Source organism: Peromyscus leucopus, chromosome 3, assembly GCF_004664715.2.
Source record: "Peromyscus leucopus breed LL Stock chromosome 3, UCI_PerLeu_2.1, whole genome shotgun sequence".
In the NCBI taxonomy this organism is placed as follows: domain Eukaryota; kingdom Metazoa; phylum Chordata; class Mammalia; order Rodentia; family Cricetidae; genus Peromyscus; species Peromyscus leucopus.
Window position 1 is genome coordinate 46,977,195 of NC_051065.1, and position 18,201 is coordinate 46,995,395.

Sequence of the window (18,201 nt, forward strand, 5' to 3'; positions counted from 1 at the left end):
TCACTTTGAGTATATCACAGTATTCTATTAGAGAGTACTTCTACTTATTAAGAACTGGGGTTTTTCTATGAACTCTAAGTTGCTATTTAAGCTAAGTGGCAATTTATGTTAAAACAACAGACTATTAATAATCGAAGTTAATTCTGTTTACAAACAAGGGGATGATGAGTTATCTTTTGAAGTACTGTCATTATGGTCTGCAGTCCAGGCTGGCTGTTTGAGTTAGGGTTTCAGTCAGGAATCTGTATCTTTGGAAATGGTCTCACATCTATGTTATCTTTGAAAACAATGACAACCAACTTATCAATTTCTATAAGTAGTGTCACACAAAAATTAATTGATCAGAAATATGTATTTTGTAGGTCTGGTGATAGGTCCACAATTAAAGGTTTGAACTACAAGCCTAGAAGCCAGATATCATTTTTCAAGTACAGTGCTCCAAGTGCCAAGTTTGTTCCAGGGCCACAGTAGTAGTGAAAGAATAAATAGTTTCAGCCTTCATAGCTTTAGAGTGTGCAAAGTAAGTAGATAATCACCCCACAACTGCTCCCAAGGAACAGGTACCCAGTATCATGGTACTAGGAAAGGGATACCTAAACCCAAATGGGACATATGAGTGGAAGATTGGCAAAGAAGTAATGTCTAAAGGATGCATCAGAATTATCTAGTCAATGAGAACATAGAGAAGTCTATTGTGTATCTGAGATAGAGAGAACAGGTGATACTATCAGTGCTATGTGGTTATGTGGTCAATAATGGTGTGTCATGTGACCATGTGATGAGAAAATGAGACCAAAGACAAAATTCATTTTAAAAAAAAATCTCAGTTCAGTAATATGTCTGGCAGATAAGACATGGGCAGATTTGGTGCCGATGAGAGGCACAGAATCACCACATATATCCCAGGTGCTAAGAGAATACTTAGCACATGACTAAGCACTTAACATCCATGGAAAAAAGATTATGCAATAATTATATATTGCATTAAGAAGCCAAGCCTCGTCCTAAGAGCAATAGAAAGTTAACAGATGAAGGAGGAGTCTGTGCTGAGGCGGTGGTTTTCCACATCTTGTAGAAATGTTTCCCTGACAGGAACCTTCCGCCTGCAGAGTTAGAGGTTCCCTTCCCCTTTTTGCCCTGCCCGCTCCTTTGCCAAGAGCACTGAACAGGAAGAAGTGTTTGTTTGAAGATGCTGCTAGCACAGTGAAGTTGTGAACAAGGACGGTACCCATTGCCTGATCAGGAGCATATGCTCAGGAGACAAGGAACTCTGCTCACCGCACAATCATCAGCCTTCTGAAAAGACTCCTATCTGTGTGCCAGCCCAGAAAGACCTCAGGTAAGTCTGTCTGTCTGTCCTCCATTCATCTGTCACATATCCCTGAAACATGGGAGACTAAGCCTTCTATAAGTGAGATTATCATTGCCAAGACTAACCTTGTAAGCAAGGGTCATTTTAAGACTAAGCATTGTTGAATTACAGGAGATTTATGTATCAGACATGGTTTATGAAACCACACATGGAGACGAGGTTCAGACCTAATGCTAAAGTATACATGAAGGAGAGACAGCATGTCAAGTTCCTTATCAGTGTTCTGGACATGTCCGGGTCTCCTCCATTCCCTAGAATGCCTGTCTTCGAGTCTTCCCTTGGGTACTCTTAGCAAGGGACAAGGCTAAGGCATGGAGGAAGCAGCTTCATCTACAGATACTGATGATGTTGCTTTGGTCCTCACAGGTCCCTGAATCCCCATCATCATGAACTGGAACATGATCATCTCAGTGCTTATTATAGTAGTTATCAAAGTTGTTGGAATGACCTTATTTCTGCTGTATTGTGAGTATACGTGCAAGCCTTCTCCCCAGTACCCTTATTTTATTCCTCTACTCAGAATGCCAAGTTGAGTATGAAGTTTCAGCGCCCAAGTTCTTCCACAGTATCCTTCTACACTCTGTCAGACACAGGGGGCCAGGTTGGTTTAGTGGTCTACAATGGAGATGCACAACTGACTATGTAAAAAAGGTAGAGCCCTTACATGAAGCTTTTGGATAATCTGAACTAAAATATTTAGTATACCTTTTTATTGTTGTTATAATTTAAAAAAAAAAAATACTGCTCCAGTTCAACCCAATAAGGCTGTGTGAAGAGCGAACTATAGGATCAAGATTTAACTGAGGGGTGTGGGTGTGTGGGTGTATGCATCGCACATGCATGCACACATGCCCACACCTGCATACACAAATTCTTCTCAATAAATTCATTAGTAAGAGAAGCTTCAAAGCCAAAGATTTAGCTCAGAAGCCAGTAAGAAAAGGAAACATGAGTAAATTGCTGGAGCTGGGTAAGAGGTATTTCCCTTGTGACCCAATTTTAACATGCAATGACTATACTGAGAGCAGAGAAGACACACGAGTGGAAAAGTGAAGGCCAACGAAAATATATACAATATAAATTCTAATAGAGCATATTCTATCCTCTACGAGGCAGAGGCTCCGTGCTTCCTGTTGTGCTCTCAGTTCCCTGGCATCCCCTGTGGCTCACTGGCTGCCTCCATGTGCAGCCACACACGGAGGCTGAGGCACTAGCTGATTTTCTTTGCAGTCCCACAGGTTTTTGACAAAAGTAATGATGGCTTCATCCCCACGGAGAGCTACGGAACCACTAATGTGCAGAATGGTAATCTCCCTAACCACCAAGCTGGCTTCTGACAGTCCCTAAGAAACTCGAGGGCAAATGCTCCAGGAAAGTCTTTTCCCCTTTGCAAGTGTGAAAGTGAACAGCAAACTCATCGATAGTGATTTTCTCCCCTACCAGTACTAGGGATTAACCCCAAGACCTTGCTCAGGAAAAGCAATGAGCTACACCTCCAGCCTCTGCATGAAATATGTGATCCTCAGTTCTCCTCCTGGAACTACTATAATGTGCTACTATCATGTGTTTTATAGATTCTTATAAGAATGGTTATAAAGAAACCAAATTCTAGACAGGTATGGTGATGTATACCTTTAATACCAGCACTCAGGAGGGAGAGGCAGGCAGACCACTGAGTTCTAGACCAGCCTGGTCTACAGAGTGAGTTCCAAGACAGCCAGACCTACACAGAGAAACCCTGTCTTGGAAAACCAAAAGAAAGAAAAGATATCAAATTCTAGCCTCAGGAGATGGTTCAGTTGGTAAAGTATCTGCCCCGTAAGTATGCATGCCTGAGCTTGGATCTCCAGCACACATTGAAAGCCAAGGTTTACAGTTACGTCTGTAACCCCAGGTCTGGTGGATGGAGGCAGAGATGGGTGGATCCCTGGTGCTCATTGGCCAGGCAGCCTAGCTGAACTAATAAACTCCAGGTTCAGAAAGAGATCCTGTCTTAATAAATGAGGTGGACAATGTTTGAAGAAGGCACCCAATGTCAACCTCTGGCCTCCTCACACATGCACACACAAATGCATACATACTCACACACATGTACATGTACCCACACAAACATGAACATACAACACACACACACACACACACACACACACACACAGGAAAGAATTTATGTTCCATGAGAAAGACTAGGCATCTTTTTGTGTGCCAAACATCATGCCAGAGCAACGACAGAAGACTAACACATGTAAGTAATCGAGCCTCATGGATGAAACAGAAAGCCCAGTTCCAGTTTTCTTTCATCCACAGAGGACATGATGCTTCCAATCCCACCTCTCTTTTTTAAGATTTATTTATTTTTATGGGTATGAATGTTTTTGCCTTCGTGTATGTAGGTACACCATGTGCATGCAGTGCCTATCGATGCCCCTGGAACTGAAGAGACAGGTGGTATGTGCCAACCTGTAGGTGCTGGGTCCTGTGCCATCCCTCTGGCTCCAAGCCCACTCTTCCTGTCACTTTCTGCAAGAACTCTCTCACTGCCTCTTAAGATATGGGTTACTATTGACGTCTTTAGGACCAAATAAAGTCATTTCTAATTAACATAAAACAGTCTATTCTAATATTACGAAGCCTCTGAACTAGGGAATGTACTAAAAAGTGAATGCTTATGTCTGTTTCATCAGTATTATTTTAAGTAGCAATTCATAGCTGGGTAAATGATAGTTTCAACCATAACCAATAAATAACCAGGGCCCTGAAGGGAGATTTCAGTCGCCTAGGGAGCCATTGTAGCTGTCTGCTCAGTCAATGCTCCCAGAAAAAAATGATCCTCTTAGGGACCCATCAATCCCCATATTTTATATTTTAAAAAGTAAACTTCTATGCTTAGAGGAATCTCTAAAAGGTTACCTACCTCCTTATCTGCTGTAACTCCCTGAATCCTGGATCTTGTACTCAGTTACAATCCTTCGAGCTGAGGAAATCCTAAAAGCATCTAAAAGCTGCCTGGGGTTATAGCTTCTTATAGAGGGTTTGGACACCAGAAATAAAGGGAACAGCAAAAAACACTGTATGGAGCTGGATAAAAGGTACTTCAAAGAGCTCTCTGGGGATAACCATGCCAAAGGTGTATATGAGGAGTAAGAGCCTCCCTGGGATACCAGCCTCCCCTAGTTCCACCTCTTATTCTTTTGTTCTGTTTTGTTTTGGTCTCCTAAGCATTTCACATCTACTTCCATAATAGGTAGAAGTGGAGTATAGAGTAGGACCTGAGTGCCAAGCATAACAGATCATGGCAATAGTTAGATGGAAGCTTCAAAGAAAGACAATTTCTGATGATTCTAGTTCAGAGTGGCCAAGGTCCTTGTCATCCCCATAGCATCTCTTTCAGGCCCTTCTTCCCTCCTTCCTTCCTTCCCACACCCTCCCCTCCCTCCTCTTCAGTCTTCCCCAAACACTGAGCACTTCCTCAAGGAAGATGGTTTTTCTTTCCACCTCTGAATTATCTAGAACATCAGGGATGCTTAGAAACAAAGAGTCAGAGCTCAACAGCCCACATACTAATGACTGCTGTGTTCATTGGACAGTAACCATCAGGCTTTCCTTTCATTTCAGTCTCACAGATCTTTGGGGAAAATAACGAAAGCGTCATGCCTACAAGGAACTATGAGACAGGTACAGTGCATGGTCCCTGCTTTCCCTCACCCCCTCAGTACTCACAAGCTACATTCTTTTGGTTATTGTTATTTTGTTTTGTTTTTGTTTTTGTTTTTGTTTTGTTTTGTTTTGTTTGGTGGTGGTGGTGGTGGTGGTGGTGGTGGTGGTTTGTTTGGGGGTTTTTTGATTTTGGGTTTTGTTTTTTGGTTTGGGGGTGTTGGTCTTTTGCTTTTGTTTTTATTTTTCAAGACAGGATTTCTCTGTGTAGCCCTTGATGTCCTGGAACTCAGTAGTAGCTCACACTGATAGGATTTGCTGAAGGAGGCAGAGGCAGGAAGATCACAAGTTCAAGGCCAGCCCTGGCTTACACAAGCTGGATGCTTAAGGGCTTTTCCCATTGCCCCTTTCTTGTGGGACGTTGGCTCAAAGGGACCATGAAGAGCTTCATGTTCATTCCCTTTATATTAGGGGCAGGAAAACAGACTAGAGTGATGGAATTTCTATCTGAATTGGGAAGAATTTATATCAGTAGTCACAAAGAAACGTATGTCCCATCATTTTAGGAGTCTGTTCCAAGGTCCCCACTCCAGAACACTGATCACATATATTCATTCTGTCTCTGTCTCTGCTCCTTCCCTCCCCACTCCCTAGTCTCGCCAATCTGTCCCAAAGACTGGGATTTTCATCAAGGGAGATGCTTCTTCTTCTCCACCTCTGAATCATCTTGGGAAAACAGCAGGGATGACTGTGCATCAAAAGAATCCACACTGGCAATTGTCAACACACCAGAGATACTGGTAAAAGCATTGGGGTGGTGTGATAAGATAGTCTGCCTACGGCAGCTGCAGTTGGTGGAGTCTATGGGAAAATGTGGTGACTGGGGTAGGATGATGATAAATAGGGACATGCCTAGCTGAGGAGTTTACAGTCCTTGTTCTAACCTGAGATTGGGAGGTTCTTCATTTTCATCTAAACTAGAAATCCAGATTCTGTTGTCTTCCCCCCAAACTACAGCATCAGGCTTGTATGTTAAAGACAGACCAGGACATTTAAAGTGCAAGGATTGACCAAAGACCTAATGCATGTAGAAGCAGCTTAAGGACTAGGAAGATGGCTCAGTGGGTAAAGTCACTTGCTGCAAAGCATGATGACCTGAGTTCAATCCCTGGGACCCACATGGTCCCAGAAACTCCCACAAGTTGCCCTCTAACTCCAAAAGTGGCACATGTATGCTCATACACATACATACACATAAGCTCACAAAAACACACAGACACAAAAATGAGTGGGTGAATAAATGTTAAACACAGTAATTTAAATTACTGAAATATTGCAGAATACTTTGTGAGATGTTAATGTATACAGTGAAGGAGGAAGATATGAATTACTTAAGATACTAATGTATCATCTCAGTATGCATAAGAAAAAAGACACGTTACTATGATTAGTAATGTGAAAAACCGAGAATCAGATAACAGATTTTGCACTTTATCTTTCTGATAATGAGAGTAGACTAACACTGTGTAACAGCTTTGTTTACTGTATCCCTTTACCATGTGACTGCCATGAGACTTATTATTATGCATATTTTATGGATTTGCAATGAGGAAATTAGAACAAAGAAAAGTAATGTTTTGTGTGTGTGTGTTGTGTGTGTGTGTGTGTTGTGTGTGTGTGTGTGTGTGTGTGTTTATGTGGGCACACATGTGCCACAACAGGCATGTAAAAGTCAGAGAACAACCTTTCCTTCCACCTTGTTTGAGACCAGGTGCCTTGCTATTCACCACAGCACAGTAGGTTAGCTGCGCCTCTTCCCCAGTCTTCTGGGGCTCTTCCTGTTTCTGCCTCTCTTGCCATAGGAGCACTGGGAATCCAGATGATCACTACAACATCAGGCTCTCCCATGGCTTCTGAGGATCTGATCTCAAATAGCCATACTTACACAGCAAATGCTTCACAAACTGACACATCTCCTCAGTCAAAATAAAAGTTATTTGACTAAGATCTTATACTTAAACAAGAAAACATTAAATTCATCAATCTTAGATCATACTTATTTTATTTACAGTTTCCTCTCCTTCAAATCTTAGCATTGGTTGGATACTGGGCACTATGCTATACAATACTCATGTTTTCCTCCCCATCCTTTCCTCCCCAAAATCATCCTGTGATAGGGCAGAATTTTCTAGAGGGCCATCCATGAATCGATAACCAAGGTCAGAGATCAGGATCTCCCAAATTCTCTGGGGTAAAGCACCCAAGTGGAAAAGCAAAATGTTTTCAGGTCGATAATCAGAAGCAAAGGGAAGGCAGCGGATGGGGAGAGAAAACAGGGTAAAGAGAAGAGGAGAAAGAAGAAATTGATCCCTCCATTTCCTCTATTCCCCATTTAAGTTTTGGTGCATCCAGTTTTCACCACATTACTCTCCCCAGCTTCCACTGCATATTGACCACAGGGAAGGATCACAGCATCAATGGTTTGCTGATAACTCTGAACATATTTTTCCACTGGATTAAACTTATTTGGGAATGTGATATTTTCTGGAATGATGAAATTCCTACAAACAAAGGCATGCCAGTTATAAAATGTGGATATGAAATGACCGTTTTTTGACTGTGGCATCCTTCTTCACCGTTCCTTCCGGGTTGGCCCAAAAAGACAGTACTGACATCACCAGGGTGTTTATCAGTAATGTAAATTCTTCATCATCTACATTAGATCTTCCGCACCAGAGGCCAAGCAGTCTGTGTTTGGCCCAGCTATCCAGGTGATCTTCCTTCTGACAAGTTTCAGAATTTCTCTAGGATCAATGGCAAGTGTGCTGGTGACACCCACTGTCTAATCCCCGGGGGGCCTTCCTAGTTCCCAGAACCAGGCCAACCATGGACCACCAGCTCAGCACTGAAGAACCCACTGATGAGCTGCTTCTTTTTTAACTTCTAGAAGTATCTTCAGGACATAGCTGGTGCCGAGAAGTACTTTGTTGGTTTGAGACGTCAGCCTGGAGAAAGAGAGTGGCGTTGGATCAACAACTCTGCCTTCAATGGCAAGTATGTGAACACCCTGCCTTCCCCTAGGGGTTTTCACATGAGAAGACTAAACCTGAGAGCCATGCTGAGACAGCTCAAAGGCAAAGACTGGACTCTGTTCCGCTTTTCTAGTTGCTTCCAAACCATTTCTTGCCTTATTTAACCTTTTTATTATAGAAAATATCCAATATTTTATATAATATAAAAGTAGAAGAGAGAATATTATTCATATAATAAATTATCTTCTTCAAACCAACCCCCACACATAGCTGCTGCTGTACCTCATATGATATTTCATAGGTCATTAAACTACATGTAGTACCATTTCCCCAGATATAGCTGCTTTATTTAAAAGAAGTTTATTCTATATCTATATCCTATCTGTACCTTAAAGTTGAGCAGTAACTCTCAGGAGCTATCTTCAGGACATCATTTCATGCAGTCAACCTTTGGAGGAGCTGTAATGTTTCCAATTTTCATATGTAGATGCTGAGTCAGACAAGGAGCCAGCCAGGTCCCCAGTCTGCAACTGGATATCTTTACAGAGGGGAGAAACTTAAAATGTGCTCACTGTCTCTTAAACAGCAGGCACTATGCTGTGCTAGGTGCATGCATGGATTATTTCTCTGTAGTCACTAGGATGCCATAAAGAAAGCTTTTATTACTCCCAAGGTTCGAAATGTATTGAGTTTCACATAGCAATAGGGTAGAGCTACAGTTTAATTCCACAGTCCCTTGATCCCAAATCTCATGCACCTTTTTCATGAAATGAGACTCTGCAGTCAGACCAACAGGATCTGAATGGCAGGAAGGAAGTAGGAGAAGGCCAACAGCTTGCCTCCACCAAGTTTTCCAAGATTCAGTTTGCCTTCAGTAAAGGATGAAAAATCTCTTTCCATCTTCCTTGGGCTTTCCTGTTATAAACATGCAAGCAATACTGAAATATGATTGGAGGGGTGTTGACAGTTCCCTCAAGGGTTGGAAATATTTCCAACCATATATGAACAAGCTAGACCGAGATTCTTGGAATCTGTGAGTGTTCACAGGAGTGTTGAGAGGAAGCAGTGGGTGTAGGGCTGGACTGGAAGAGATGTGTTGAGAAGAAATGGTCTCCATTGGGAAGAAAGGCCGAGTGCAGAAGGGGAGGGTGTATAGTTGCATGAGGCTGCGTCTCTTCCATGCACAGCTCCCATGCAACCCTCACCTCACTAACAACCTAAGACAAAACTGAACCGAGGAGCCTTAACCATGCTTTCTCTCTTCATTTAGTGTGACGAATGAGAATCAGAACTTCCACTGTGTCACTATAGGCCTGACAAAGACATTTGATGCTGCATCATGTGACATCAGCTATCGCTGGATCTGTGAGAAGACTCCCAAATGATCGTGGGTCTCTACAACAAGAGCAAATATATATCTACAAAGCCAACACAAGAAATCAGTTGCAACTGAAACTAGTTCAGAAAATACGGAACATCAAAGACTGTGCCCCTCTTCCACAGGTTGCTGAGGAGCTTCCCAGTAAATCCTCAGGGTCAATATGTTATTCCTTTTACAAACATCTTCACACAACAGGAAAATTCCTGTCCTTCTCCAGGCATTCCCCAAGACCACACTTCCTGTGAGAGGGGACTGGATTCTAGTGCTCTCCAGTAGACAGGGCCAGTTTTCTGGAGATGAAATTGATATGGAAATGAAATCTGTTCTTGTAGAGTTGAGCATTTTGACTGATCAATGGGCTTTTGCCTGAAGACAGGATCTATTTCATCCTTAGAGTACATGCCCATATTATTGAGAAGAAACTGCCAATGGAATAGAGATGAGCACTGTTAGAAGGTGGCATGGGTAAAAGATAAACTCAGTTTCATGACCTCCCCTATTCCCAAAAGGTTTCCATTCCCATACTCCTCCCTAGAAGCTAAGGAGGAACAGGCCTTCCTCAGTCTGAACTGAGAGCAAGGCTCTTGGGAGGACCTCTACAGCTCAACGTGGAGCTGAGAGAACATTGTGGGAATGCAGAAGGGTTTGTATAGGACAGAGAAAAGAGGAGGGGAAGGAAAGGGAGAGGAAGAGGAGAGAAGGAGGGAGGAAGAGAGAAGAAAGGAGGAGAGAAGACAAGAGCAGAAAGGAGGGGAGAGAAGGAAAGAAAAGGGGGTGGTGGACAGGAGAGACAGGGAAAGGAGGGTGACTGAGAAAACACTCGGGCTAAAATTTTTCTTGGTTTGGCATAAAATTCTATTGTGGCATATATAACTCCTTTTCATCAGAGAAGAAAGAGCAAAATGGGGACAAATGGAAATTGTGAGAGATGAAGCAGGGGGTTTGATCACAATGGAAGAGAGGAGAGAATAAATGAAATAAAGTCTCGGGTTTCTTAACTGTTCTCTGTGTTCACAAGAAGACAGCAGCTGAAGTCATCAGAGAAAAGAGATGCACTGGTTGAGTAATAAGAAGCCTATAGAAAGCTAAAGGAATTGAAGTCACCCAACAATTAACTCTGCATTTGCATCTAACTGTGATATGTATGTGTGCCCTAGTCAAAATAAACCATAAATTCTATTATTACAATACTGTTGTTTCTCTAATGTCTAGGTTTCAATGTTGCTAGTACACTGGTAGATTTATAATTTTAATGAGATAATGCACTAGCTGTTAAAATCTGCTTGAAGAAGGCCATCAGAAGTAATCTGGTGGATACTGGAATTATGTTTGTACCCTGAGGAGCTATAAGTTCTCTGATGATCTTAACATATAGGTGGGGGGGGCATGCTGAGTCTAGGGTGAAGAGAAGAAGCAACTGGATTCCAACCAGGGGTCTGCCCCACAACTCAGACAACAGAAAGGAAATCTTGATCCTTTTTGAGAAAAGGGAACTTCCATTGCCACACTTCCTCTCTTATGACAGATGGTTGCAGACTATTGAGGCCAGGAAATGAGGACATCTAGTGATTTCTGTGGTTGAAGTCTGAATTTCCCGCAAGACAGGAAGTTACTCCTGCACAGGTTCTTAAAGAAGCTTGGGCAGGGGCTGGCGTGAGAAAAAGAATATTCAGGGACTCTGTGGATGTTGCTTCCATTACTGGGGAAGGGACTCATGAAGGGTAGATAAATATGGCCTTTATTACGAAGCAGTGATATGGATGTTTTTAAATGAGTTTAGTAAGCCATTTGGCTTGGCGTTTTGACTTTGCTTCTAGTATACTTTCCCTTACACACTTTTTAATATCTGATGCAGTGTGTATATACTTTTTACAGCTTTATTGGGATGTAAGTAACATCAGAAATTTGACCCATTTGAAATGTACAATTCAATAGGTTTGGTACATTCACAGTAGTTTGTAGCCATCACCTCAACAAGAAATCCTGTGCACACTAGCTATCACTACATCATCTTGGTATTACTCTCAGCCCTTTGAAGCCACTTACGTACTTCCTGTCTCTATAAAGTTCCTTCTTCTGGGTTTCATATGAGTAGAGTCATACAATGTATGGCCTTTTCTTACTGGCTTCCTCCACTTAGAATAAGATTTTCAATACTCACCATGTATTTCAGCATGTAACAGTGCTCTAGTCTGGAGCTGGCGTGCCCCCCATATGTCTGTATCAAAGGCTCGTTCCCTAGGATTGTGATACAGGGAGGTGGTAGAACCTTTAAAAGGTTCGGGAACCTCTAAGACCCCCAGAATGTAGTCATGTCCCTGAGAGTGTGCCCTCCATAGGGCGTGTACAATCCTCAGGCCTTTCATCTTCCTCCCCTTTGCTCCCAAGCCAGGAGTGGTTTTCCTCCATTGCGTGCTTCTAACATGATGTGTGACCTCTCCACAGGACCAATAGCAATGAGACCAACTGATTACAGACTGAAATCTCCAAAGCCTTTTGATCAATTATTTATCTCAGGTGTTTGCTACAGTGGTGCAAAGCTTGCTATCCCAACCTGCATTTCATTCTATGGATGAAAAATTTGTTGATTCCTTCATCAACTGAATGATAGTTAAGCTTTTTCCATCTGTCAACTGTTATAACTATTACAAACATTCATTTCTCAAGGATATGCCTAGAAGTGTGATTGCTAGTTCATGTAGTTATATGATACATAATTTAAAGAACTTTCTTTTTTTTTTCAAAAGCCACTGAACCTTCCCATCAGTAATATATATGGACTCTAATACTTTCACATCCTTTCACATATATGCTGTTGTCTGTCTACCTTGCATTATGTGAATGACTTTCCATAGTGATTTTGATTTGTGTTTGATTGTTGTTCTTCATCATCTGATGAAGAATTAAAGACATCTTTCATGTACATATCACACTTTTTAAATAAAAACTTTAGGAAAGGATATGGTCTTATCAACACACATCTTATTCTCTTAATATTGTTGAACACTCAGCTTTTATATTAAGATCTAGAAATACCTCCATGATTCTGTTTTTATGCCATTCCAAAGATCAAACCTAGGGATTTGTATATACGAGACTACCATTCCGCCAATAAGCTACAACTTCCTTGTTTTCTTTTTTTTAGTAAATTTTATGTAAAAACTTGAATATAAATGAAAGCATCACACACCAAAATTAATGAGACATCAAATCTATATATTTTAATTAATTTATATATATGTATGTATATATATATTTAGAATTGGCATTTGAAATGAAAGCTGCGGGGCTTTGCATTAAATTTTACACTTTCAGTAGTGAATGTATTTTAAGCACTTATCCAACACTCAAGCCAAAAAAAAAAGAACAGAATTAGAACTTTATAATTAGAAAAACAAATAGTTTCATACCCTCTTCCATAGCTCCTTTGTTTTAAGTCAGGCTCTCGCTACACAGTTCATGCCAGCCTAGAAATGAACATGTAAGCCAGCATCTATCTATTCAGCCCTCTTCTGTCTGCCTCCTGAGCACTAGCATTACAAGTATGCATCCAAAACAGCTCCAAAATATCCTGATTTAACATCATAGCTACTTAATCAAATCTCTCATTTGGACAAATATGTGTGTGATGAAGAAGATCTCAGACTTGCGGAGTATTTTAAGGACAGGAGAGTGATTTAGTACATTCTTTAGGACAAATAAGGGAAATCTGATAATTTTATTTTTGTACAGTAAATGAGTATATGTTTGCAGAAATGAAAAGAATATTTAGAGGTTCACAGTACTAAGTCTTCCCTTCTGATTCATGCCCACCTCATTGCCATAATTTCAGAACAACTAGTTATCAATCACTCCTTTATGATGCCATCCACAGCAACTATGAATATCGATCCACTTATATTCAGTGCACTCCGGTTCTCTGAAGAATACATAGCTTATAACTTGTCTAATCATTGCAGGAAGAACATCCTTGTTCTGGCAGCTTCATAAGATTTCACTGGGTGGAACAAAAACTGTTCAACTACCTTGCTATGATTATTCCACACAGCATCAATTTGTAGTTTTTAAAAATGCTGTACTGGATTATTTTACAAAGTAGCTATGAATCCCCTCCCCCCACCCCAAAAATGGAAACAATGATTAGGATCAGGGTAGAGCTGCCAGGAAAGAGGGGAGTTGGGCAAAGCTGGAAACAAGGCGTGGAAGCAACACTGTCTGGAGAAAGGCGGGCAACCGCATGGGAAACTGGGTTGCTCTTTTCGTTAGTTCGTAGTGAGGGGAACACAGGAACCTAGGAGTACACTGTAGAATTAGAACACTCAAAAGAGGAACACAGAGATGGCTGGGGAGGGCAATGGGAGAGGATGAAAAAATGAAGCAGAACAAAAGCAAAGGAGGCATTAGAGACCTGGAAAAGGTTGAAGATGAGACTCCCAGAGAGGAACAGAGGCTGCCTCTTCTTCTGCTCCGTGCACTACACCCCTCGGTCCAGGGCCGTGGAAAGTCCAGCTCTCTTCTCATTCCAGATCCTGGAACACAGCTCCACCACACAACCCCTTTGTGCAGCAGTAGGATCTGGGTGACAATGTAAGAGAACACCTCTTCCTCTAACACCTCAAGAAAGTTTACCAATTAGAGAGGTGATTGCTAGGTCTCAGGTAGTCCATAGATCTAGGAATGAGCTCAGCCTGGACTACCAGAGGATCTCTCGTGGTTAGATAAAAGCCAGCATTCCTCAGGGACTTGTGAAACTGATTCCCAAATGCCTAAAAGTAAGACATTTCCCTTTAACTCTGGCAGAAGGGACATATGGCTACCTGTGGTCGCATATAGAGCCCATGCTGGCCTCTAGGCTCCCTCAGTCTCTATTCACAAGTACTTGTACATTTCAAAATCCACGCTAGTCTCCTGGCCCTCCTTCCCCTGAGCCATTCAGCCTCCTCATAATCCATATGGTTGGTTCAGCCCAAACATTCTCTACCTCAGGCTGTCCTCTGGGCTCTCTTGATGGCCTCTCTGTCCTCCCTCTTGTTACGCTCTACGCTCTATTTCTTGCCATCCCCACCATGTTCTCCTTGCTTCACTAGCCCTGGCCATGTCTAGTCTGTTTTCTTTTCTCTCTGCTCTGACTCTTCAAGATGCCTCTGGATATTTTCTCTCTCTTATTCATAATCAAAACCTCACCTTTAATAATGAAGCGGTCATGTCGGTTGTTTCTTATGTTTCTTTACTGTGCCCCCCTTGCACACCGTGATGATGGTTTTAAAACGTCCCATCAAAAACAGGCCAGACACACAGATGAACTCTCAAGGACTGTGACAGCATGTATAAGACCTATACAAATTCAAACCAGGAAAAAAAATCCCAGCACAAAGGAGGGGAAGTGAGCACAAACTCCCACTCCTACCCTAAAAGCAATTTGCAATGGATAGTTTCTGGGGGAGGGAAGATTGATTTCCTTCAATGGAGTGACACTTGGTATATCAACCACACTCCACAGCGGGTCCCATGCTCAGGAGTAGATGATCAACACAAATACAACTCAGTGGTTTTTAATGGATTTTTAATTTGTGGATTTTTGTTTTGTTTTAAGAGACAAAAAGAACATGTAGTTGGAAGGGTAGGGAAGGGCGAGGATCTGGGAAGAAAAGAATATGATAAAAATGTAGCCACAACTTAAAGTCACTGTACACAGATTATTTGATAATGATAGTGATTGTGATGCATCTCAGAGATGTTATGGTCAGATTATTCTAGCAATCTTAGTACGTGTTTGGCCATGCAAATACCTCAGGGCAAGACTAGCTCTTGAATAACTTGTAGAAGCGGTTCACTCCATCCCGAAGGGCTTCTATGACTTTGTCATTGCGGAGTGTGAAGATGAAAGGGTTGAGGAAAGGAGTTACGATGGAAATCATCAAGGAAACCACCCTATTGTAATCAGCTGCCTGCGTTTGCTTGGGTTTCACATACAGGAACAAGCAGCAGCCATAGCCAATCACGACAAAGGTGAAGTGGGAGGCACAGGTGGAGAAGGCTTTCTTGCGGCCAGAGGCTGAGGGGATCTTGAGGATGGTGGAGATGATGTAGGTGTAGGAGACAATTGTGGGGATCAAGGAGCCAAAAAGAACAAAAACAGCCATTAAAAAGAGAATAAACTCTATGAAAACGGTATTATCACAAGATAACTTGAGCAGCTGCCCCCGGTCACAGAAGAAATTGTCCACCACATTTGATTTGCAGTAGGTAAGGTGAAATGTTGCATACACTGGCCAAATCTGATAAAGGAACCCACATACCCATGACACGATTACCACAGAGTTGCAGGTCTGACTGCTCATGATGACGTTGTACCTCAAAGGGTTGCAGACAGCCACGTAACGATCCACAGCCATCGCTCCAAGCAAGGAAAATTCCGTGGTCCCCAGGGCAAGTTGCAAAAAGAGTTGTACAACACATCCAGCCAGTGATACTGCCTGCATCCCAGGAAGCAGCAGTCCCCAAAGCATCACGGGAACAATATCGGTTGTGAGCAGGATCTCCAGGATGGAGAGGTGAACAAGGAAGAAATACATGGGGGACTGCAGCCGTTTATCAACACAGACGATCACAATGATGACTGTGTTCCCCACTAACGACACTAAGTAGAAGAAGCAGAAGGTGGCAAAAAGGATGTAGCGGAGCTTTTCAGAGCCTGGGAAGCCAACAAGATAAAATTCAGTGGCACTTGTGTAATTCCCCAACATTTAGTTCTGAGTCCTTGTTCCTTGTGAAATCTAGAGAGCAATAGAGAGAGAGAGGGAGGACAACGCTTCTCACCTCAGAAGCACTGAAGACATTACCAGGTTCAAGAAACATTTCCCTTGCATTCCTTAACTCCACAACATGGCTACTGTTTCTATCCAAAGTTGTTGTTAAATGTTTAAGGGATAACGTATGTATGAATTCATATATGTGGACACATGTGAATATGTAATAGAAGTGTGCCAGTTCAAATGGATGAGTGCTAATCATCAATACCACACCATGTACACCATAAACGGGTGTACTTACCAGGTATAATGTCTACCTTTATCTCTCAATGCACGAGAAATCCTGCTCCATTGTGCTGTGATCAGCCATCATGCTACTTGCCTGACCACAGTCTGCTAATTTATACTACCTCTCCTCTGGCAAGAGTGTCCCCATCCTATAAACTCCTACTGGATTTCAATGATTCTAAGTACTCCTGGCCAATCCCGCAGAGATGGGGCTCCTTGTATCCCTTACGTCCTCCAAACACAGGCTCCATTTGCATTCTGTTCACTTGACAGTTTTCACCTTTCCATGTGGATCAGTTATAGAGTGTGGTTGGGAAGTGGAATCTACACAGGATACTGTCAGAAGACATGGCCTCTTCGGGAATAAAGAATTGCATCTTCCCCTGACTCTGGGGCTTGCTTCCCAGAACAGCTTGCCCTCTTCCACATTTGGGGGGCAGGGTATGATGAAAGGTATGCTCACCTCTTACCTCAGTGAATGTGCTTCCTGCAAACAAGCAAGGAAGAGTCCAGAAGGAGTGACGAAAATTTAATCTTCCATTTCCACCTGTCCTGCAAAGTGTCCACCTGGGACCAGAAGGCAAGAAAATGGCTGTGGAGTGAGGACAGCATCTTCTAATCCCTTGAGTCTCAAGCTCTGCTTTCCCTGGGAGATAGGGCCTCAAATGACCACTGTGCTCCTATATCCAACCTGCCACAGTCTCAGACCCACCAAGCAGTTTGGAAAACGCCACATTGACTCTACTGTGACTGCCTGTTTGCTCCACAGTCCTGGGAGAAAGGAAAAGCACAAGAAAACACCAATGGGTCAGCATGAGCTCCTTCCCCCACCTCATTCAGGTCTCTGCACAGATGTCTCCTCCTGCCAGCCTTTCATTCAGAGAGACCTCAAGCTCTCTACCCTCCACTGGGCTGTACTTTTCTTATCATTGCTCTTAGTGGTATCTCAAGTCATACTTTTGCTTGCTTACTAATGTAGCCTCAAAACCCCACATTTAATTAATATTTCCATGGTTTGTCTTTCATTTTCTCTTTCTTATACTGCCAGAGCACCCCTCCCCTGCAAAAAGTTGGATGACATATATACTCAGTGATTTTTTTTAAATGATTTTGTCAGTGAATAGAGGTGGAGAAATGGGGACTGAGCAGAGTACAGAGTGATTTGTAGATGGGCCAGTCCTAGAGATCTACAGAATGGCAGGCAGATAGAAGAATAGGGAGAAGAGAGAGACAGGATTTGGGAGCAAGGCAGAGCTTTGCGACAGCCCTGCATAGAGCTGGGTGGATGTGCCCTCTGCCAAGGAGGAAGATGTGACTCTTGGCTCACCCTTTCCCAGTCTCTTTTCAGTATGTCTGTGTCCTTAGAAGGGCATATGATGGTACTTTACCATTTTCCCATGATAGTGCTTTACCGTTCTGTATCTCCAGAAAAGGGGGGACTCCACTAGGAAGTTGATCACCTCTCCAGTGATCACCCAGACTGGCAAGCTCCCGGCTAGTCCAAACCTAAGGCCAGGAGGCAGAGCCAGCAGCTGCTTTCTCCACTCACAATGAAGAACACTGCCCACACAGAGAAGCTTAGGGAAACGTCGAGAAGTCACAGTGGCGAGGAAAGTTCATTTGTCTACTTTGCTCATATCCCCTGCTTCCTTCTTTCTCTCCTGCCCCCAAGGACAGTTAGCTATCCTCTAAGGAACAATTTCTAAAAGTTCCAAGGTTCGCTAG

At 42.5% G+C, this 18,201-nt stretch overlaps 2 protein-coding genes across 4 annotated transcripts; one reads left to right on the forward strand and one right to left on the reverse strand.

Annotated features, from left to right (window-relative positions):
• The first annotated feature begins 1,011 nt into the window (after positions 1–1,011).
• On the forward strand, positions 1,012–10,163 carry Clec5a (C-type lectin domain containing 5A). 3 transcript variants are annotated; one of them, XM_028859043.2, is made up of 7 exons: positions 1,030–1,339; positions 1,739–1,837; positions 2,603–2,677; positions 4,985–5,044; positions 5,678–5,823; positions 7,971–8,077; positions 9,326–10,163. In XM_028859043.2, exons 2-7 carry the CDS (start codon positions 1,759–1,761, stop codon positions 9,438–9,440), a joined length of 582 nt encoding a protein of 193 aa, XP_028714876.1. In that variant the 5' UTR covers positions 1,030–1,339; positions 1,739–1,758; the 3' UTR covers positions 9,441–10,163. The 3 variants fall into 3 exon arrangements, with proteins under 3 accessions (XP_037059519.1, XP_028714876.1, XP_028714877.1); XM_037203624.1 differs by lacking the exons at positions 7,971–8,077; positions 9,326–10,163 and adding an exon at positions 7,746–7,957 and having other exon boundaries at positions 1,012–1,339; XM_028859044.2 differs by lacking the exon at positions 2,603–2,677 and having other exon boundaries at positions 1,033–1,339.
• Positions 10,164–15,237: 5,074 nt separating this feature from the next.
• On the reverse strand, positions 15,238–16,182 carry LOC114684446 (olfactory receptor 9A4). Its single transcript, XM_028859035.1, has one exon. The coding sequence runs from the start codon at positions 16,180–16,182 to the stop codon at positions 15,238–15,240; it is 945 nt and encodes a 314-aa protein (XP_028714868.1).
• Positions 16,183–18,201: the final 2,019 nt, after the last annotated feature.

Bases quoted from the DNA above. Each gene is read 5' to 3' on its own strand.
- LOC114684446 (XM_028859035.1), bottom strand. From the start codon at position 16,182: ATGTTGGGGAATTACACAAGTGCCACTGAATTTTATCTTGTTGGCTTC.
- Clec5a (XM_028859043.2), top strand. From the start codon at position 1,759: ATGAACTGGAACATGATCATCTCAGTGCTTATTATAGTAGTTATCAAA. The intron at 1,838-2,602 runs GTGAGTATACGT...TTTTCTTTGCAG, and splicing joins GACCTTATTTCTGCTGTATT to TCCCACAGGTTTTTGACAAA. The intron at 5,045-5,677 runs GTACAGTGCATG...CCCACTCCCTAG, and splicing joins TACAAGGAACTATGAGACAG to TCTCGCCAATCTGTCCCAAA.